General features: G+C 35.8%; 1 protein-coding gene across 1 annotated transcript in view; it reads left to right on the plus strand.

Annotated features, from left to right (window-relative positions):
• MALRD1 (MAM and LDL receptor class A domain containing 1) overlaps positions 1-23,949 on the plus strand; it is a 518,391-nt gene that overhangs the window by 262,584 nt on the left and 231,858 nt on the right. Inside the window, exon 29 of the mRNA XM_020872693.2 lies at positions 50-207. Coding sequence (XP_020728352.2) covers positions 50-207 — 158 coding nt within the window. The remainder of the gene's footprint in view (positions 1-49; positions 208-23,949) is intronic.

Here is a 23,949-nt window from a genome sequence, read left to right on the forward strand (position 1 = left end):
ATCCTGTCCATGTTATTTTGGCATGCTCTGAATTTCATCTTGTTCCCAGGCCACTTCCTGTATCTGGAAGCTACTCCAGTGGGCCTGCGGGGCGAAGAAGCCCACCTCAAGAGTGGTCTGCGGCAAGAATCCAGCGCTGCCTGCACCATGAGCTTCTGGTATTTCATATCCACAAAAGCCACAGGGTCCATTCAGATCCTCATTAAGGTAAGATTTCAGTTTGTGATGCCTCTGAGCTTCGCGAAGTTTCCTACGGACAGCACATGGCCAAAGGGAGTTTATCACAACTCTGCTGACCTGGCCCTGGGAGGCCTCCTCCCATCAAAGGGTGATGCTGTTTATGGTTCAGATGTTTTGGGGAATTTGGTAAACTGAGCACAGGAACCAGCTTTGAGCTCAACATCATACAACCATCACACAACAGGTTGTAACACAGGTTGTAACTGACTCTCCGAAACTCTTTGTGGTAACAGTTAGTCGAAGACCCACAAGTTTCTTCACTCTATTTAGATATTTCCTTGCCCATCCTCTTCACTGAAAGAATCTAGATGATTTATACATCTGAAAGGAGAGTAGCTATCCATTGTAATTAATATATGAATGATCATTAAAGAAATTAATGTGAAACATTCTGGTCCTAAGTACAGCATACAAAGGACAGGACTGCTCAGGAGAATGATCAAGGTATGATTACATTGAACCGCTTATTAACTATGACACAGTAATGCATTTTCTTACTGTGGATTAATTAGATGTTTCTGACAGGGCTTTAATTTAGTTTAACAGAGTGACAGTGTTCGGGGAGCAAAACAACGAAGTATATATTAATATTAATGAGACTTGGTTCATATACTTTGACTCTTTGGCAAGTTCCAGCAGCAGCAAAAAGGAGGGGTGTGTGTGTATATGTGTGTGTGTGCATGCATACATGCATGCCTGCATGTATGTATACACGTGTGTGTTCATTTCAAGAATCTCTTTAGAATTCCAAGAAAGCTTACTCTGAAAACATGCTTTGGTGAAGTGCCCCACACTGATGGACAATGCCTGACCAGAATATCAAAGGCCTCATTTGTCTGAATAGCTCATGGCTGCATAGTTCATGTTTTATCTGAAACCTGAGTTAACTTTATAATTTAGGACCCTTCTATAATAATGCAGAAAAGCCTGCCTAATAAAATACATGCAGAAAATACCACAATGATTTATTCTTATATTTAAATATGGAAACTTACTGAAATACAGTGCTTAAAGTTCTTAGAAGAGTATTTTCCAGTACTCTGTTGAATGTGATGCTGGGTTATATGGTCTGTACTGTTAAATAACAAAACTTCAACTGAGTAAATTTAAAGATCAAATTGCTTTGTTGAACGATTCATGAATTGGGCAGCATCCCATGTGGCAGACAGAAAGGAATTCTGCCAAGTTATAGAAACAAAAAGGTTTTCAAAGGCAGAAAGGGTGCAGGAGAAGGAAATTATTAGCCAAAAAAAAAAAAAAATGCATTGTTTCAGGGAAGGTCCCCTCCTAAGGAGGATGGAAGGGTTCTGTTGGACAGATAATGTCTCTAGTGCTGACTAGTTAAGATTACATTCCTGACGGAAGTTGAAACTGCAGTTAAATTAGTTATTACAGTCTTAGTTTGCTGTCATAGTGCTTAGTACAAGTGACTCCATTTTGAGCAAGTTGTCAAAAGTGCCATGTGAAGGGTTTGATTCACTGGATTTTGCTTTTATTATTTGCTTCACTCACATTTACATTTCTCTTCTCTTATAGTAACAAGCTTTACATTACTATAAAAAGCTTTACTATAAAATTATACTGATTTGACACTTATGTCTTCCTATCAAGTCACATTGAGCTCCCATATTCCTCCCAATTCCTCTGGGCATTTAATAGCAACTTTAAAGACCTATATTCCTATTGTATTTAAAAAGTACCTATTATTATTTACTTACATTTATTACAAAGAGAAATCTTTCATACCATATATTTTATATTCATGAATTAGGGCAATCATTTCACCTTGGTAATTAACACAATATATATTTTTGATCATCATTACAAAGTACTGCTTAGGCTTCTGTCTGTGTGGAAGCATGTTGGATTTCACCTCACTCATTAGTTGGAAATCATCCTAGCCAGATGGCAAACACAACAGGGGTATGAATGCTACCTTTTCTTTCTTTCTGTACTCCGTATCCTTTGACATGGTCCCAATATATGCATATGGTGCCCCAGCCCAGTCTCCTCTATTTTTTCTCAGGAGTGCCTCCTTCTGTGTTCCCATGTTTTCCCTCCACATCAAGTCCAACACAGTCGGGTAGATTCAGCCTTTCACAAATCTTTCCTTGATACTTTTGCCAACCATGACTATTCCTTTTGCAAGGGTCCCTCACAGCACCAGAAATTCTTCCTGATGACTGACTGTTCATTTATATTTATACTATTTCAATAGATACATCATTACATAGTCAAGGCAAAGCCTTGAGACTTAGTTCTTTTGTCTGTCTCAGCTCTTCAGAGAAGGGACTGCAGGATGAAGGGATTAGAGGAAAGGAGTGGTGCTTCCCCAGAGGAGTCCATCACTGGGCTCAGGACAAAGATTGTTTGGGATAATCCTTGCGAAGGAGTGGCCATTATGCATTATGTGCATGACATTAAAGTCTAACCTGGAGAATCTGTAATCTAGGTCTGAAGTATATACATGCATCCAGATGCAAAAGGTGTGTAACCACTGACCAATAATTTAATAACAATATAGTTCTAAAGGGGAGTGTTGTTGATTACAATTCATAACCACAGTAACACATACTGAGTCATGTCTTTTTCTGCATATAATAATAATTCATTTTTCTTTTTAAAATTTATTATTTTTATTTTAAAATTTATTTTAAATTGAAGGATAATTGCCTTACAATGTTGTGTTGATTTCTGCCATATTACACCATGATTCATTTCTAAACTAGTATGTTTGCTCTTGATATCATCTATCATTTTTACCTACCTTTTAACTCATACATTCAGTATGAAATTTCTCATTAAATTTTAGTATATTGCTTTTGAAACCATCTAAGATTTTAAAAATATGAAACAAATGCTCAGGGGTAGAGTTAGATTTCCACAGCATGAAAGTTAACTTGTTTTTACAAATATATTTAATTTTACACATTTTTCAAGTCACTTTTTTCAGATGGAATTAATTAATGATGAGTAATATGTTGATTTTAATATGTTAAAAAGAACTGAGGGAATTTTAAAGTTTACATGCATTTGCTAAACTGTTTTCATAGGTAAAAATTCTAGTCTCATCAAGAAACAAAAGGACTTTACATCTTTTCATCTAGTCTTGTGAATAAAATGAAGAAACACCTGCTACCTGAAGGGCATTATTGTGTTTTGGACCAACTCCATCTGTGATAAACTGTTGATATTTTAATCAAGATGACTTCATGCTGTAGGGAATTTGAATCTATTTAACTGAAGGTCTTCAGGACTATCCATTATGCCATTGTGATAGAAAACATAATGTATTCAAGCCTGAAGTGGAGGAAAATAATGTATTTCAGGAGAGCCCTCCTGATTATAGCAACCTAGTTATGCTGAAAGATCATAATTAAATTAGCTTATTGCTTTATCTTGCTTAGTGATTCAGAGAATTTTCAGGCTGGTAAGGTCCTTCGAAGTATGTTTAAACTATTCATTTTACAGATGAAGGAACTAAGATTATGAGGTTGTCTTTCTTGTCCCAGCTCATATAGTATTTTAAGAAAAAAGTTAAGACGCAAATCCAATTTTCCTGACTTCTGATTCAGAGATCTTATGTGCTTGACTTCCTGAAAAGTCTATCTAAAAATCATATTCAGTATGGAAATACAGATTTTGTTCAGTAGGCAGTGGAAAATGTCAAATAGACAAAGGAAAGGCCAGGTTCCTTTGCCTACTTGGAAGAACTGCCTACTTGGCAGTTCTGGTTCTGGTTTTACCCTCAACCTAGCAAACAAGGAGCTTCAGTTGGGTGTAAGGGTCCACTGACAAAAGTGAGCACCTCCATCCTTTCTCACCCACCACTACCCTGCCCCTGGTGCGTGCACACACACAACCCCACAGTCCTAATGTGAGATTTACAGCTAATTCCTAATACTAATGTGCCTAAGAGAATGTCAGACAGGCTTTCGTACTTAGACATCTTTTGATCTTTTCTGCCTATTGAATATCTGATGCTATTTTAGTCACATTGTTGAGATTTGATTCATTATTTCAGAGAAAAGGATGTAGAGAATATGGAGAGGGATACATAGCAGTTGTATAAATTGATTTTTTCAAAGCCAGTCATGTGCATTGGGAGCTGTAAATTCATTTAACTAAACTTTAGTACCAGAACTTTATTTACTTTTCTGGAGTTGTTTCAGTGTGTTAACAATTCAATCTGTGTAGTTTGGTACTATTGTATTATTGATCTTAACCAAATCAAGGGAGAAAAGTTGATCTTTGCATTTCAAACTATAGACTTGCAAGAGAGCAACACACCCAGAGTTTGATTAATTAGTAGTCACAAGATCACAACACCATGGTTTATGTAAAAAAATGTTCCTTAGAGAACATGGCAGTGTTTTTTTGTTTGTTTTTTGTTTTATTTTTTAAAATTTGTTATTTTTTTTTAATTTGGAGAAAAACTGCTTAAAATTTTGTGTTGATTTCTGCTGCACAACAATGGTCAATGTTTATCCTCCATATATTTTTGGCTAAGATTTTTTTCTGAACTTCTCACTACTTATTTCACATCTTCTATCTCTTTTAGGTACCTCTACTGCTTCCCACTAGGCAGCCAGTGGAGTCCCTTCCATTAAGATTTCTATTAAGAGACTAACAACTTAGTTAATTAGTTTAATTGATCCTAGAGTTTTACTTTTCAAGAGACTCTTATGGTCAGCACTGAAGATTGTCCTTTTAACTACTATACTGCTGTTTCACGTCCATTTCTATTCCCATTACTGCAGCTGCTCTTTGGACAACCTTCTAGTTATTGACTGATTTCTTTCTTCTTTTTATTAATTAAAGTATAGTTCATTTGCGAAGTTGTATGTTTCAGGTATACAACAGAGTGATTCAGTATTTTTATAGGTTATACTCCATTTAAATCTTTATAAAATAATGGCTTTTTTCACTATGCTGTACATTACATCCTTGTATCTCATTTATTTTACACCTGGTACTTTTTACCTCTTAATTCCCTTCTCATATCTTGCTGCTCCCTTCACCCCTCTGCTCACTGGTAGCCACTAGCTTGTTCTCTGTATCCATAAGTCTATTCTGTCTTGTTATATTCATCTGTTTTATTTTTCATTCCACATATAAATGAAAATATACAATATTTGTCTTTCTCTAACTTATTTCACTAAGCATAATGTCTATGTTCATAGTGTTGCAAATGGGAACATTTCGTTCATTTTTTATGGTTAAGGTTAGGGTTAGTAATGTTTGCTTTTATGTGTGAGTTTGTTGCCTATCTTCCAGGAGGGCAAAGTCAAGTGGGCCTTAGGAAGCATCACTGTGAACGAAGTTAGTGGAGGTGATGACATTTCAGCTGAGCTATTTCAAATCCTAAAAGATGATGCTGTGAAAGTGCTGCACTTAATATGCCAGCAAATTTGGAAAACTCAGCAGTGGCCACAGGACTGGAAAAGGTCAATTTTCATTCCAATCCCAACAAAAGGTAATGCCAAAGAATGTTCAAACTACCACACAGTTGTACTCATCTCACATGCTAGCAAAATAATGCTCAAAATTCTCCAAGCTAGGCTTCAACAGTACATGAACCGAGAACTTCCAGATGTTCAAGCTAGATTTAGAAAAGGCAGAAGAACCAGAGATTAAATTGCCAACATCAGTTGGATCATAGAAAAAGCAAGAGAGTTCGGGAAAAAAATCTATTTCTGCTTCATTGACTACACTAAAGCTTTTGACTGTGTGGATCACAGCAAACTGTGGAACATTCAAAAGAGATTGGAATGGCCACCCTACTTGCCTCCTGAGAAATCTGTATGCAGGTCAAGAAGCAACAGTTAGAACCAGACAAGGAACAATGGACTGGTTCCAAATTGGGAAAGGGGTACATCAAGGCTTTATGTTGTCACTATGCTTATTTAACTTATACAGAGTGTATCATGTGAAATTCTGGACTGGACGAAACATAAGCTAGAATCAAGGATTCTGGGAGAAATATCAATAACCTCAGATAGGTAGATGACATGACCCTTACGGCAGAAAGCGAAGAAGAATTAAAGAGCCTCTTGATGACAGTGAAAGAGGAGAGTAAAAAAAGCTGGCTTAAAACTCAACCTTCAAAAAATGAAGATCATGGCATCTGGTTCCATCACTTCATGGCAAATATATGGGGAAACAATGGAAACAGTGAGAGACTTTATTTTCTTGGGCTCCAAAATCACTGCAGATGGTGACTGCAGCTTGAAATTAAAAGATGTTTGCTTCTTGAAGGAAATCTATGACCAACCTAGATAGCATATTAAAAAGCAGAAACATTACTTTGCCAACAAAGGTCTGTCTAGTCAAGGCTATGGTTTTTCCAGTAGTCATGTATGGATGTGAGAGTTGGATGGTAAAGAAAGCTGAGTGCCGAGGAATTGATGCTTTCGAACTGTGGTGTTGGAGAAGACTCTTTGAGAGTCCCTTGGACAGCAAGGAGATCAAACTACTCAATCCTAAAGCAAATTAGTCATGAATATTCACTGGAAGGACTTATGCTGAAGCTGAATTTTCAATACTTTGGCCACCTGATGTGAAGAACTGACTCATTAGAAAAGACCCTACTGCTGGGAAAGATTGAAGGTAGGAGGAGAAGAGGATAACAGAGGATGAGATGGTTGAATGGCATCAGTGACTCAATGGACTGAGTTTGAGCAAGCTTCAGGAATTGGTGATGGACAAGGAAGCCTGGTGTGCTATAGTCCGTGGAGTTACATCTGATAGACTGAACTGAACTGATACATACCACTTCATCTTTGTTCATTTATTTGTTTGTATACACTTAGTTTGTTTCCATATCTTGGCTGATTTATTTTTTATATATCATAGATGTCTTTTACACACAGTAATTCACTTAATCTTCAGAATAAATCTGCGAGGTAGATATTTTGTTCTAATTTAACAGACCATGACATTGAGACCCAAATCACATAAATAATAAGCAGTATCATCAGGTTTAAAGCCAATTCTGACTCTAAAATCCATCTCTAAACTACTACATTCACCTTCTGCTTTTAGAATTTAAAACATTCTCATGCCGAGGAGGCAAACATATTTCATCAAAGTTTTCCTGTGGCTCTGAGATCATACGTATTCGAGATTTCTCTCTTCATAATAATAAATCCACAGGCCTGTCCCACACATATTAAAGAGGGGAAAGGATTAGTTTGTGTTTAGCAACTTCTACATTTTTTTTTTTGGAACAGCTTGTCAACATCTAATAATAATAACCATATTTATCTAAATCACTCTACTTGCTATCTAAATATTTCAAAAATTTCAGAATCATGATTAATAGCTGTATTTTAATGTTGGTGAAGAAAGAATAAGTTAGAAGCAACAAATTTGTTTTTTATAAGACAGAAATCTAGCTAGATGAAAGCTCTTAATTTTTATTCAAACATGAAATCTTTAAAACTGTTGCAAACATCAGTTGTTTTTTAGAATCTTCCTCCCCTACCCCTCTCTCTCTGCTTACTAGTATGATCAAATTCGTAACAGTTTTTCCCTTTTTGAAAACTGAGACCCTGTAAATTAAAAGCAGAAATCTTCAAGGTCAGGGATTCTTAATCAATTGTCCATGTATGTGTTTGTGTATTTTACAGATTCCTTGGAAATCTGCTGAACTTCTGAATTACTTCTCAGAATACTGGTTACAAATGTATAAAATGCTAGAATTACAAAGAAATCTAGTTAATTAATACTAATTATTTGGAATTTCCTGACACTCCAGTGGTTAGGGCTCTGCACTCCTACTCTAGGGGGCACAGGTTTGATCCCTGGTTGGGGAACTGAGACACTGCAAGCTGTGTGGCCAGAAAAAAATAATGCTAATTATTAAAATACTTTTAAAACTCCAAAATCATGATATAGTAAATGTGTGACAAATTTGTAAAAGACAAAATTTAATGGAGGATAAAATAACTATTATTCCAAAGAGTGATAAACATAAATAATATTTTTGAGACAATTATGTCACTTTAAAGTGATGTTAAAATATTTGTTACTATTATTGGTGGGAAAGTCACAAGTGCTATCAATATTTGCGAGTTTGTTGCCTATATTCACAGTTGAAAAAAAATACCAAATTTTAGTTCAAGATAGTAAAAATAAAGATTTATTTCCACCATCCATGTTCTGATCCTTTTAAAAACCAAGATCCTTCTCTTATAAAGGGTCTTGTGAATTTTTAATTTCATAAGCCTATCTACCTTATTTGTTGTTTTATATATATATATATACATATATCACTTTTTGCATGGAAAAGCAACTCCAGTTCCCAATTAATGGAACTTAAAGACACTGAAGATAACATTCAATCTGAACCAAATTCAAAGCAGGATGATTGTAAACGGGTTTAGGTACTGCCACAGCAAAGAGCTGTTTCAGCTGCTGGTTATCAGACTTGCAGCCAGGTAGAGTCAGCAGCTTCTGAACTGTTAGTAGATTAAAGTATTGAAAGATTTATCACCCAGCTTCAGGAGTGTCTTTTCAAATGTCATAAGGAGTCACAGCTATTGACTTTTTATGTAATATAAAGTCTGGTAGACTGAAGAGAAACAATATTGTAACTTACCTCACTTTTAAATTTAAATTTAATATTTAAATTAATTTTAATTCAAGGTGTAATTGACTGGTCACTTCACTTACTTTCCTTCCATTTGATGTCAGGAAATTCAGAAGTGCAATTAGGTACGGACTGCCCTACATGGGAATCCTGTGTGTGCATGCTCAGTTGCTTCCGTCATGTCTTTGCAACCCATGAACTGTAGCCTGACAGGCTCCTCTGTCCATGGGATTTTCCAGGCATGAGTAATGGAGTAGGTTGCCGTGCCCTCCTCCAGTGATGGGAATCCTGAGGGTTGGTTAATTTCCTCTTTACTTTTGCTTACTTCCTGATATTTGCATCTTCACTATAAAAAACCAATTTGCCATGGCAAAATATCACTTTTTTCTTTCACTTTCTTTCATTTTTGGGGAGGGCATTGCTGGAAAAATTAAGTCTTCAGCACATGATAGCAACTTTTTGGAACTTGTAAGTTCTCATCGATTTTTTTGATGCTTAGTATAGTTTTTATTTATCTTATCAGTTAATTTATAATGCCTGCTCTGTTAATTTTCTTTGGAGTTTGCAGCATATGTTTCTGCTCAAATAGGTTAAAATTGCTTATCTGTTGGCTGACTGTTCTAAATGAATCACACGCCTGACTCAGGCTGCTACAAGGTCAGTGATATGTTTTTACTAATTATAGATCACAGAGTTGGAGTAGGAAAAAACCGTATGATTCACTCTTGTATATATTGTCAAAATAAACAATGAAAATCTTAATTATGTTGGTACTCTTATCTCTATGAGATTAATATATAGCACATTTAATGATGAAAAGTATTTAGAATTAATTTCCATTGTCCAGATTGGTACATCTCTTTACATCTTCTAAAGAAGTCAAGAATATTTTCTAATAATCTATGACTTGTGTCAGCAAAGCTCTGTGACACATTCTGCTGTGATCCTACTTCTGTGGACACCATTACACTTCCATTCATGCATTCAAAGCAGTCTTCAGTGAACTTCTATTGAATATACTCCTGCTGTCATGAAGGCTGTGAGTTTAGAGTGGACTAAACTGTTTGCAGAAATGCAGCAGTGTGGTACTCAGTCTATCAGAATCAGTCAGAGCTGTCCCACTAAAATGGAATGTTCTTTGATATTTAATTATCCTCTTTTGAAGCTGTCCTCCATCTGAGAAGGTGACTTATGATTTGCTGTGCTGTATTCCCAGAACAGGAACTTCTCTTGGGGTCATGGTGTGGGTCCTGATTGAATGGCATGTGTTCCCATTCCACGGATCTATGTCTCATGACCCCATCACATTGCATCCTGATTGTCTACATGTAAAGCTCTGTAGTCCAATGACTAGGGAGCTTTTGTGTTGCAGAATCACTATCTACCTTATTTACTTATCTCTAGCATGTAGCATAGGGTCTAGTGTATAGCATATAATAGGTGTTTGAAATGAATCAGTGAACATACAGGCTTCTCATATATAATTAAATGCCAACTATGGAGAACAAACCATTCAATATCCTAGGAATTCAGTGCTATTAAAATATTTGTGGAATGAAAGTGTTTAGGGGAAATAAGAGAATTTGAAACTAAACCTTTCAAGTAATTGATAGTTTATTTTGAATGTGAAAATCTCTCGGTCATGTCCGACTCTTTGTGACCCCACAGACTGTAACCTGCCAGGCTCCTCTGTCCCATGGAATTCTCCAGGCCAGAATACTCGAGTGGGTAGACATTCCCTCCTTCAGGGGATCTTCCCAAACCAAGGATGGAACTCAGCTCTCCTGCATTGCAGGCAGATTCTTCACCATCTGAGCCACCAGGGAAGCCTAAAATAGTTTATTTTAGGCACATAAAGAAAGTACTTGTTAGAAAAAAAAATTAGACAGATTTCCAATATCTCAATGAAGTTAGATATAGACAGGAGAACAATATGTAAATATATAATAAAAGGAATTTGCAAGATGGAAGATAATGGAAGAAATTTTTGAGTGGGACCTATAGATGGAATTATCTATGCCATCTAGACAGATTCTTTATAAAACTACTACCTTTGTGATCCTAATTGAAAACTCTGTATCATGTTGCAGTTGATGTTATTCTCCCAAGAATGGAAAAATAGAGTTAAGCATGGACTTGGCTGAATTACTGTTCTTTTTTATGAATTAGACCATTTTTTTAGGGATTTACTTTATGGATCAAGACTTTAACATTTTATTTCCTGTATCATATATTTACATATCAAGACTTGAACATGCACATTCCCTGACTGATTCATTGAGGACTTAGTTATGGATTATAAATATAGATCAATTTTATTTTCAATTCAAGGTGCACCATGTACTATATCCTACAGATGATCATTGTACATTGCTTTGTCTTATATTTTTATGCTAACCTCTTGGTGGCAAAAGGGCATACTTAGTTCTTCAGTTTTATGAGCTGAGAGATCATTATTCTGAGTGCTAGCAATTGAAGTGACATAGAGACTTGAGGTTAAAAAGAAGGGTAAAGTAATATTTTCTGTGAATGTATGGGTTTCTTTTCATCAGCATTCATGAGCCCTTAAGGATTTTATGGGTCATATTTTTAATGAGTTAACTTGAGTCTTTTTTTACCTCACTGGGGGTCATTCTTCAAATAAAATCTCACCAAAGTTAGATATGCATATGGCTTCTGAGTGATGAGAAAATTATTTAGTTTAGAGAAGGATTTAATTTTGCACAGGGTGGAGTATTTAAATTACTTTTGGAAGAAGTTCTAAATTATGAGTTAGACTCAAAGTAATAACTTTCTCAGCTTCATCAGAATTGGAGCAAATTTTTCTTAATAGTCAAAAGAACATACACAAACACATGTACGGAAGAACAGAAAATAAAACGTTAAATGGCACTAAACAAGCTAAGCTTTTGCAAAGCAATTTATTCATTTTGAGTTTTTTTTTTCTTCCAAAAGATGTCTAAACAAAAGATAAGTTAAGAAAAAGAAATGGTCAAAATTAGAAGAAATTTTTTCGTTTTAATTTTCCTTCTACATTTGAGCACAAAATATGGGGACATATAATTGATTTTTTTTTGCAATTTAGTTTGTTTACTTAGATGCCGAGAGATTGTGAGCAGTTTTATTTTTCCGGATATACAGTTAGTAGTGATTTTACAGTGCATTTATGCTTCTTTTTATTACTATTCTATCCACACAGTAATAAACATCATTTGCAAAAACTCATCCAATACTTCAAATAGATACCTCAGTACTTGAAAAATGCTTCTGTATTTTGTAAAATGATTAAAGGCACACTGTTGATCTGGAGCACCAGGTCATTTTTTTTCCAGATTATTTATCTGTAGCTAAGATACAATATTTTCTATTTTCTGTTAGAAGTTTCTGATATATCCTACATCCTTGAAAAATCTCCCTTTTTTCCCCTCCAAACTCTCTAGCTTCAAACATGTAGGATTTTCTGAGTAGCTCAGATACTGTTAAACTTCTAAGAAAATTTTATGAATACAGGCATAGACGCATGGTGACCAAGAGCCACCTAAAGAACAGTGCTTGGTTTGGAGTGTCTGATGGGTGACTGTAGATTCACTTTGTTTTCATAGATCTCTGGGGGCAAGTGATAGCTCCATATTATGCTTTGCACACACATAAGGTGTATTAACTTTTTTTAGTCAGCACTTTTGAAAAGTTCTGTTACATTTAATAATGTCAGTGTGAACCACAAGGATCAGAATCATCACCCCAGGCACAGTACTCATTTCGTCCATTTGTACCTTCTTATACATGATAATTGCTTGGAAAATACATGAAATTCTATACACAGAGAAGAGACAGAAAGCTTACTAATTTCTTCCTTGTAATTGCCTGTGAATATATCCATGTGAATAAGTCTATGTATGTATTCATGAAGATAATTTGCAATTTATTCAGTAGTGATTTCATAATGACAACAAAAAAATCCTGCAAGAAGTTAAATTTATGACAATAGTTGAAATTGCAAATGAGGCCTTTATAGTATTTTGGATATATTAATATTAATTCTCTTAATATTTCTGAATTTGCTAAGAATACTGGAAACATCTTACTTGCTCTATCTGAAGAAGGAAATGAGAACTGCAAGTAGAGTGTAGAAGGAGCTACATGAACAAAATGTTCATGAGAAGGGTCATGTTCTCTCCTCTTTGAAAGATCACCATTATCTAATATTTTTGCAATTATTTTTACATCCCCCTTTGAATTGTTTACCAGGAAGCTGCTTCTCATCATTGTGTACTTCTGTCTGGAACTCTCAACAATATTTTCAGTCATCAATTATTCTGTTCTAGCTGTTGTCTTGTACTCTGAGACCCCTTAATTTATACTCTGCTACAACCACTTCGCTGTTTTCACCAAATGAAGAAAGCCACATACTTCTTTGATCTTATTTATTCATTCAAAGCAAAAATCAACAACACAGCCTTTGGTGTATGTCATAGATTTTACAGATTTTTAATTATTATTTTGGACAGTAGAAAGGTAAACAAAATTAATTCTCAGACTTACTCCTTTCCTTTGGGTTTGACCCTCCTTTGAGGCTTTCAAGGAATCAGATGATCTGTCCTTCCAGTGCTTAGACAGACACCAGTTCAGATACCACCACCCTAAACATAGCAGTTGGTCTTCACTGTGGGTGTATTTTGCCAGAGTGACCAAAAGACATTGATATCTATATCAGCTCATTTCTCAAGGTGTGAAGTATTTAACTGACAGAATTTCACCCTGGGCTTCAGGGTGTATCAAAAGACCATTAGATATGTAGCCAGATTTGAATCCCAGCTGTACCACTTTTTACTCATGACCTTGGCTATGACCTTAGGGTCTATGAGTCACTATACATTATATATATATATGTATATATATATATATATATATATATATATATATATATATAATTGACAGTTAGTTGCTCAGTTGTGTCTGACTCTTTGCAGCCTCATGGACTGTAACCCACCAGGCTCCTCCGTCCATGGAATTTTTCAGGCAAGAATACTGGAGTGGGTTGCCATTTCCTTCTCCAGTGGATCTTCCTGACCCAGGGATTATCTCCTGCAGGGTCAGATTCTTTACCACTGAACCGCCATATAAAATGATGGTCATAGCATAAGCTGAAACAGTTCTACAGTCATCAAATGCCATAATAGGTGAGGGTATTGTTTGAGAACTATAGAGCATGAAACAAGTTTTAAGTCATTTTTTTTTTCTATTGATTCTTAATGAAAAGTGTGTTTAGGAAAGGGAGAAGGAATAAAATTTAGAATATTTATTTTCTTTTGTTGAAAATAAACTGTATTAATATATGTATCATCCCCAAATGTAAGTTCTATCACTTTTCTAAACGGGAGTTTTCATATTGTTTCCACACGAGTGCCCTTTCCTTTGATGCCAGAACTCATTATCTGTGTTGATTCTCACACATTGTCTGTTTGGATGCATAGCACTTTGTGCCTGTGTTCACTGTAGCTGAGCCGTGATGAGATCCCCTCAGGTGTTAAGCTTGGAGCACGAGCTGTTATTCTTTGCCTCCCATAACCTGGCTAAAGATGTCTGTCATTGGGGAGATAATGTTTAGAAAAGCAGAATGTTGTTATGAGTGAGGTTATTCCTGACAAATAGGTATCTAGATAAACCTAAGATGTTTGTTTTTAAACTAAGGAAGGACATTGAGATATGTCAACATGGTCCATTAAAAGAAAAACATTATTCCCCATGTCCTACATGGCGAATGTTCCAATAATCATGATATCTCACAGATGGAAGAGCATTAGCATGATATAGTGCCATAGACACCTCATTCAGTAACTCTCTCCTGAGAAGAAAATCCAGTGCTCACACTTTGTTATCAGAGTACCAGCTCTCCAATAGAGCACTGAATAGGAGAAGGATAATCCAGTGATTAATATGATTTCAGATTTTTGTTTTGTTTTGTTTTCCATGTATAGCCCTGTGTCCACCTTCTACCTCCAGATGCGTGTACAACTTTTCTTCCTATTTCAGATGAGGAGGAGATCTCTCTTCCTGATGAAGGCTTAGCTCCCCCACCTCCGGTCTTCCTTGTACCCCCATCCATCCTAAAGCCTGGCTTGACTTAAGCCTAGGTTAAATCTAAGATTTAAGATCCAGAATCTGCACTTTAAACCAACATATCCTCTTTTCTCTCTTTATAAAGAATTCCTGCAGGTTGCTAAAACACAGCCAAATCCGCATAAGACGTAAATGGGTCTTTCACCTAAGAGAAGGTACAAATGGTCATTAAACATATGAAGAGATGCTCCACTCTAGTGACCAGGGTAATGCACATCAAAACACAGGCAGCTATTGTTTGATATGAAATTGCTGGGCAAAAATTAAAAAGGCAATATCAGTTGTTGCCAAGAAAGTAAAATAAGCAAGGAAGATTTTTTTTTTTTTACTCAGAGTATAAATTGGTATAACAATTTTGAAAATAGCTATGCAATAGTAAGTAAAACAGGTGGCATAGGCCCCGTTATCCAGCTATGTTCCTCATTTTCCTATTCTCTAGGAAAATAATTGCTTGTGTGTCTAAGAGTCATGAAAAAATTCAAAGCAGAGAGTTTATAAAACCCCTAAGCTAGAACTGACCCAAATGTCAGTCAGTAGAAGAATAACTGAATGTGACTATTCCCATAGCACAAAAGAAAAAACAAATATCAAACTTCCACATGGATTCCCTCTTTCAGTGCAGTCTAGTTCCCATCCTTTCTCCTCCCTTCCAGTTTTGACTCTTCCTTGAGTCTTTTCAAGGAATCACACACAGTCTATCCTCCTAATAGATCCATCAAATAATGGGTGGTATATTCAAACAGTGAAAATCATATATTAGTAAAATGCAGTAACAAACAAAATAAACAGTTTAGTTAGATAATGGGCAAAAGACGTGAAGAGACTATAACGGATGGCAAAAAAATTATGAAAGTGTTTTCAATATTACTAGCTGTTAGGGAAATACAAATTAAATCCACAAGGAGATATCACTATACACCTATCAGATACAGGTTATTATAAAATATTTAGTATTGTTCCCTGTGCTACACAGTGGGTCTTTGTTGTTTATTTTATATATAGAAGTGTGTGTATGTTTCTCCCAAATTCCTAATTAATCCCTCCTGCCTTTCCTCTTTGGTAAATGTAAGTTTGTTTTCTATGTTTGTGAGTCTGTTTCTGTTTTGTTAAATAGATTCATTTGTATCTTTTTTTTCAGATTCCACATATAAATGATGTCATAGGACATTTGTCTTTATCTGACTTAATATGATAATCTCTAGATCCATCCATATTGTTGCTAATGGCATTATTTCATTCAATTTCTTGGCTGATTAATATTCCATTGTACATATGTACCATGTCTTCCTCTGTTCACTGCCAGTAGACATTGATACTGCTTCCATGTCTTGACTGTTGTAAAAATAATGCTGAAATGAACATTGGAGTGCATGTGTCTTTTCAAATCATGGTTTTCTCCACAAACATGCACAGAAGTGTGATTGTAGGATCGTCATATGGTAGCTCTCTTTAGCTTTTAGGAAACCTCTGTACTGCTTTCCACAGTGGCTGCACCGATTTGCACTCCCCCCAACAGTGTAAGAGGGTCCCTTTTTCTCCATACCCTCTCCAGCATTTATTATTTGTAACTTTTTGGTAATGGCCATTCTGACCATATGAGGTGGTGTACCTCTTTGTAGTTTTGATTTGCACTTCTCTAATAATTGGCAATGTTGGGTAAACGGTATTGATATTTTATGCCCGAGTTTAGTTCAGGTTTTTTTTAACCTCATTACAAGTCACTGTAAAACCCTTGAAGCAGTCCTCATGAATGTCAAGTCTAGGAGACAGACACTTTTCTCACTACTTTAAAATTTGAGATGGAATAATTTGCACTTTGGGATCAAGCTGTAGTCAGGTGCTTCAAATCAAAAGAATCACATAGTATGAGCCTACCTCTTGACCTCTGGAAATCTAAATTAAATCTCTCAGTTAAGTGTGAACATTGTACACTTCAGGAAATAACCTTGGTGATACAAGCAAGGAGAAAAAGAAATAGAAACTAGTGAACTATCCTCCTTTCTTCCTTCATTCCTTCCAATGTTTAGTGAGGACCTGTTTTTAACCAGCCACACTTGGGAATAACTGTTACATGATAGCAGCAAATTGATAATTTATTATTTTCTAAGAATTCCATTTAGCTTGTGAGATAGAGGTTACAGGATTGAACTCTATTAAGAGCTGAATTTGGGTAAAAGAACATTAAAAGAAAGAACCTTCTTGGTGTTGATGTTTCCTAGCAAGATAGTCTCTCAGTGTTATTTAACCGTAAGGTTTTTTCCCAGGTTAATTTCATTAACTCTCTCTTTAATTGGACTTTTTTGATAAATGTGCTACAGTTCACTTTTGGAAAAGTATTGTCAATGAATACATGATTTGGTGTGATATCACAGTGGACAATTTTGGGGTTAAAAAGAAGGTGAATATTGGATCACCCTCTTGGGCACAGTAAGTGGGAGAAGGATGTTTTTAAATGCCATAGCAATTGTCTATCATGATGTATGAACCAGCCCTTGAATTTATCACATTCAGGGTTAGAAGGAGGTATTGTTTAGATTCCATCATCTTACCCTTCTCAGCTAAAATATGAAGAACATAACAAAATATTTAGATTTGTAAATAGATATAACTAATTCTAAAAGCCTTGCTGCAGCTGTTAGCATTTATCAAAGCCTCTCTAATAGCAATATTATCCAGACACCACCTAGCAGGGAATAGGAAATTGAAAAATGTGTGCTTAATGGGGCAATGAATGGTAGCTATTCTTATTCTCTTCCTACTAACTAAGCACTCTGTTAACTAAATGCGTTATCTTGTTTATTCTTTTGTTGTTGGGGTTGTTTAGTCGCTAACTCATGTCTGACTCTTTTGTGACCCTGTGGACTATAGTCCACGAGACTCCTCTGTCCATGGGGTTTTCCAGGCAGGGATAATGGAGTGGATTGCCATTTCCTTCTCCAGGGGACCTTCCTGACCCAGGGATCGAACCCACGTCTCCAGCATTGCAAGCAGATTCTTTAATGCAGAACCATCAAGGAAGCACACTAACTCTATGAAAAGGATATTACTGTAATACTCTTCTTTTGATGGCATACCTGCATTAGAGAGTGCTCATTAACTTGCTATATTAAGTTGTTGAGCTGGATTATAGATCCAGACAGTTCAGCTTGAAAACTCAAATCTTAACCATCTCCTGAGGCTGCTTCTCAGTTTGTAGAATGTAGAGATTTAGGAATTCCACACTCAGTCTTCATTCAACATCTAGCAGGCAAGAAACCCAAGGGACTTTAAATACTTTCCTAGGCTTCTCTAAGCATAATAGTGATTTGTAATTTAGTATGAGAAAATTTTACTATTTAATTAAAAGCTATATTAAAGAATTTTAAAGACAGTATTACCTTTGTGGGGAAATGGTACACACACATTTTCAGAAATCTACTTCATATTGTTCATTGCATAAATAAATTATATATTATGTGATGGTCTTAAGTTTAGAATGGAATCCACTCTTTTAAAGAAGGGCAACTGAGTTTGGATTCACAAAAATTCCCCTGCATGAATTGAATCAGTAATTAATAAATACACTATTAGAAAAACTCCATCAACCCTCAAAGAAAAGCAGCAGAGAAGTTTGCCATTTTTCAGGAGTCTTGTGTAGGGCTAAAATGTCTCTGAAATAATGTGAAAACTTAGATTTGCAAAATGTTCAATGAGAAATCCCGGTGTGTGCTATCTGCATGATGGAGACATGCTGAGCTAAGAAATTAGCATTAAAGCAAATGTAGGACAACTGGAACCTTTAGGGTTGAACTTAAAGCCCCATAGGGACATATTCAGAACTTAAACACACAGCCTCTTGCAAATGATGAACTCACAAATCAATAGTGTGAGGAGGCTGAGTCAGCCACTAGAAAGCTAAAGAATTATCTTGTTACTTCTACTCCCAAGCTAATCTCTTGCCATTTTTCCCGTGAAAATCCTCCTCATTGTCTAGGGAAATCCGTGATTTGTGTATTACTATCCTCTCTCCTAGTAATGATAAGTATAGACACTTAATGTATTGCATAGATTAAAAGTTATTCCTTTGTAGATCAAAGATTCCATATTAAAGAAGAAAAGAGTCATTCTTATATGATATACTTTAGAAGATAATTTTATTCTTATAAATTGAACTCACTGCTATATATGGATTGAAACCTTTGGAAAAAAGTCATGGTAAATATTAATTTTGGAATACGTTCTATCTGCTGGTATGCCATATATATGATGTATTCTACTTCTCTTAAAAATATTATGAAACAGTTATCCATTTTACAAGTGAGGAACTTCAGCTCAGTTTTGGAGTCTCTATAGTCCATGATAACAATGATCTGCCACTAGGTCGTTTTGAAATTTGGGGGCTCTTAATAATTTTACACTGACATTTCATGAAATTGCTTTAACTTATTATTGCTATACAACACTGCAGATCTAGGTCTGAGACACCGATAGATTTATATTCTCAGAGAAAGCAGAAAAATACTTAAATAGTAATATTCAGTTACTGTGTTTACCCTGTGCTTCTTTTGCTAATTTCTTGCTTTCTATTAAATTGATTTTGAGAGATTCTGTTTTTATTTTAAATAGTTTTTCATCTCTGCTTTGAAAATTATAAATTAAATTTCTCTATTTAGTGGACACAATTTAATTGGACTATTTCTTTTTTAATCATGAAAGATGTAAGAATTTTAGGAAAGATTAGTGTATATCCCCATATTTCACCCATCAACCAGATTATTATTCTCTACTTTCTTCTTATTTTTCTAATAGTAGTAGGTTTGTTTTTTTTTAATAGTGAGTTTTCCAATTTCTTTCCTCACCTTTGCTCCTTCGCTCTGAGTTCAATTTCCTTTTAAATGTAGTACATCATTTAGTAGTCTTTTTCAGTAAAGGTCTCCTAGTTCTAGACCATACAGAGTTTTATATAATAGCTTACAGTCTTCAGCAATTGAACTCTTGAATAAATTCTATCTACTTCTTTTCCAGAAGGTTTTTCCAATATTGATACATGGGATGAATTAGGTGGGAGGAAAGAATAAAATCCATTCAGATGTAATTTTAAAAACTCATAAAGTAATAATTGATAAACCACTTTGTCACAAATAGGTTGGAAACCATAGAGTGCATTTTTGAAAACGCATTGTCAAATAAATGGTTTGTGACCTGGAACTGGGTAGCCAGGTAAAGAAAGAGATCACAGTCCTCAATTTTAGTTTGAGTGATTGGGGTAAAAATTTGCATACAGGAAGAACAGAGAAATCAGGAAGAAAATTAACCTATTTGTGGGAGGAAGATGAATTAATTTTAGGTTGTGTTTTACTGCTTATATGACACACAGTTTATAACTGGAATTACATAGCTATGGCCTGGAAGATGTTGGAATTTGAAAGCAAAATTTGGTGATCTCAGAAATGTATTAAAGTTACGGGAAAAGAGGTGATGAGTACAATTTCAGTATCCTTATGTAAGGATTTAATGACAGCTATTGATAATCAGTATTTATCCAGCATCTTCTGAGTCACCTCATCCCTGAAGAATTCTATAGGCTAGAAATTTTGTGAACCATTGGGTTATGATGAAACATCTTAGAAATCATATATATGGCAGTACTTGCTTGCTAAGCCTTTTCAATCATGTCCGATTGTTTGTGACCCTGTGGACTCTAGCCTGCCAGACTCCTCTGTCCAGGGGGATTCTCCAGTCAAAATACTGGAGTGAGTTACCATATCCTCCTCCAGGGGATCTTCCCAGCCCAGGGACTGAACCCACATCTCTTATGTCTCCTGCATTGTAGACAGATTTTTTTTTTTTCCCACCACTAATACCACCTGGAAGCCCCATGCATGGCATACTTTTCTACATAAATATGAAAAGAACAGAGAGTATCTTGAATACACTGTAATTCTTTACTACAGGCCAAATACATAAGAATTCATATCATTTTTCAATTCAATTCAGTCTCTCAGCCATGTCTGACTCTTTGCAACCCCATGGACTGCAGTATGCCAGGCTTCCCAGTCCATCACCAATTCCAAGAGCTTACTCAAACTCAGTTCCATTGAGTCAATGATGCCATCCAACCATCTCATCCTCTGTCGTCCCCTTCTCTTTCCACCTTCAATCTTTCCCAGCAACAGGGTCTTTTCCAATGAGTTAGTTCTTCACATCAGGTGGCCAGAGTACTGGAGTTTCAGCTTCAGCATCAGTCCTTCTAATGAATATTCAGGACTGATTTCCTTTAGGATTGACTGGTTGGATCTCCTTGCAGTCCAAGGGACTCTCAAGAGTCTTCTCCAACACCACAGTTCAAAAGCATCAATTCTTTGGCACTCAGCTTTCTTTATAGTCCAACTCACATCTATACTTGACTACTGGAGAAACCACAGCTTTGACTAGATGGAACTTTGTTGGCAAAGTAATGTCTCTGCTTTTTAATATGCTGTCTAGATTGGTCATAACTTTTCTTCCAAAGAGCATCTTTTAATTTCATGGCTGCAGTCATCATTTGCAGTGATTTTGGAGCCCAAGAAAATAAAGTCTGTCACTGTTTCCATTGTTTCCATATCTATTTGCTATGAAGGGATGGGACTGGATGCCATGATCTTAGTTTTCTGAGTATGGAGTTTTAAGCCAACTTTTTCACTCTCCTCTGTTACTTTCATCAAGAGGTTCTTTAGTTCTTCTTCATTTTCTGCCATAAGGGTGGTGTCATCTACATATCTGAGGTTATTGGTAGAATTCATATCATTTTTAGGCAGCACAAAATTTGTGAATGATTTCTTTTCCAAAAGATCATGAATAATTCAGCTGGTTGAAACTTGCAACACATTTTTCTGTAGACACAATATTGTAAATCATGGTTTGTTTCACAAACTAGTCTATACAACCCTATTGAAACCATAATATATTCTATATCTGAAATGAAAATAATAGGTATAGAAAACATCTTTTTTGTTCTTTTAAACACCAAAATTATAATTAAGCACATGGCATAGACGGAATAATCTTTGGTAGATAGGATGATTTTTAAATGTGTTGAGTTAGAGATAATGCAACCAAAGGGAATTCATGTCCTGAATAAGATAAGTTTTTAGACTTACTTTTGAATGTTAACATGTGAGAGGAATTAAACTGATTTGGGGAGTGATGCAGTAGATGGAGAGTGATGAATAATAAAGGGACTTCATGAGCATTCTCAGAGTCCTTGAATGTTTATTTTGCTCTTCTGTGTATCTAATTGAATTTAAGCACTTTGTTTTTTTCCCCTTGGTTTTTGTATATTGCTTACACAATTAGGTTCATTTTATTTATTTGGATTTTAATTGAAGGAAACATTTTTATTTGCAAACACAAAACTTTTCTAACTTAACTGCCTCCTCTAATCCTTCATACTTAAAAGTTCCTTCTTTATCCTTCCTTAGGTTGATTTTCTCTGTCTTTTTTAAAATTAATTTTTATTGGAGTCTAGTTGCTTTACAGTGTTGTGTTCTGAGCCCCCAGGGAAGCCCATGTTAGTTTCTGCTTTGCAGCAGTGTGAATCAGCTCTACATATACATACATCCCCTCTTTTTTGATTTCTTTCCCATTTAGGTCCCCACAGAACACTGAGTGCAGTTCCCTACACCGTAGGTTCTCTCTAGTTGATCTATTTTATCTATAACATCAGTCTTACTTTGCTATACTTTCCTTAATTTTTTGTTTTGTCTTCTCCCTTGGTGGAAGATCTTTTTTGAGACATCAGGACCCTCTCTTTTTCTTTTACATACGTGTTTGTTTTACTTTGTGTCTCTGGTCAAACCTCAGTTTTTAAACAGGAGATGTCTGAACTGAGTCCTGAACCTTCACACCATGCTCCTCCCTAAAGCAGGTGTTTCTCTCTAAGAAGCTCAGACTCCTGGCACTTCCCATCCCATGTTCAGGTTCCTCCCCTTCAGAGGTATCAGCTAAGCCACTGGACTAAGACGTTCTGCTTCCCCAGTGAACTCAGCAGGTAAAGAATCTGCCTGCGGTGCAGGGGACACAAGGGACGCAGGTTCAATCCCTGGGTTGGGAAATTCCCATGGAGAAGGGAATAGCAACTCACTTCAGTATTCTTGCCCCAAAACTGCCATGGACAGGGGAACCTGGAAGGCTACAGTTCATGTGGTCGCAAAAAGTCGGACACAGCTGAGCTACTAGGCACACATTTAAGACATTTTGGAGGTTCTAGAGACATGCTCTAAGGAACTGGGCCTGGAACACTATGGATTCTTACCAAAAATAGCATCATATCTTCAAAACCAAAGAGACAGGATTGGAATGGAAAGGAGACTTCCAAATCATGTAAGGTGGGCATGAAGGGTGGCTCACCATTCTGCTGAGTCAAAGAGCTAAACTTAAAGGATGCCCACCAGGAAATGGGCAGGGTGCAAGGAACTTGGGTGGACATTCTCAGAGCCTCAACAGCCACCTACATAGCCTGTCAACCAGCTAAGCACATGTACAATCCCACACAGCCATAAAAGATTTTTTGTATTTGGGCATTGACCATTCCTTCAAATCAGTGTAAGATTTGTATTCATTTAAATGAAGGTTGGTTGTGCAAACTTTTCCAAAAAAAAAAAAAACAACACATTTAATGATACTGGGATTCCCTTTCTCAGTTATTAGACAAAATCAATAATTCAAAGATATAATCCCTCTAGTTCTTGAGAATCTGTTAAATGATTTGTATTTTCATAAATAATATACTACACTGTATTCAGGCTAATTAACTATCATATTTAAACATGATAAATGGCAATCAAAATGTCATTTCTACATGTAGATCAGACAAGAAAGCAGGATTTTTTTTTTTTCAGTAGGACATACTAAAATTACTAGATCATGGTATTGCTATTTTTAAAAAATTCATAAATGTGCTCTTTTAAGAAATAGATCCTAGAGAATGGATGATTTCTGCAGACTTTCATCGAAGTTTTTTTTTTTTTTTTTTAAGA

Source organism: Odocoileus virginianus, chromosome 9 (assembly GCF_023699985.2).
Source record: "Odocoileus virginianus isolate 20LAN1187 ecotype Illinois chromosome 9, Ovbor_1.2, whole genome shotgun sequence".
In the NCBI taxonomy this organism is placed as follows: Eukaryota; Metazoa; Chordata; class Mammalia; order Artiodactyla; family Cervidae; genus Odocoileus; species Odocoileus virginianus.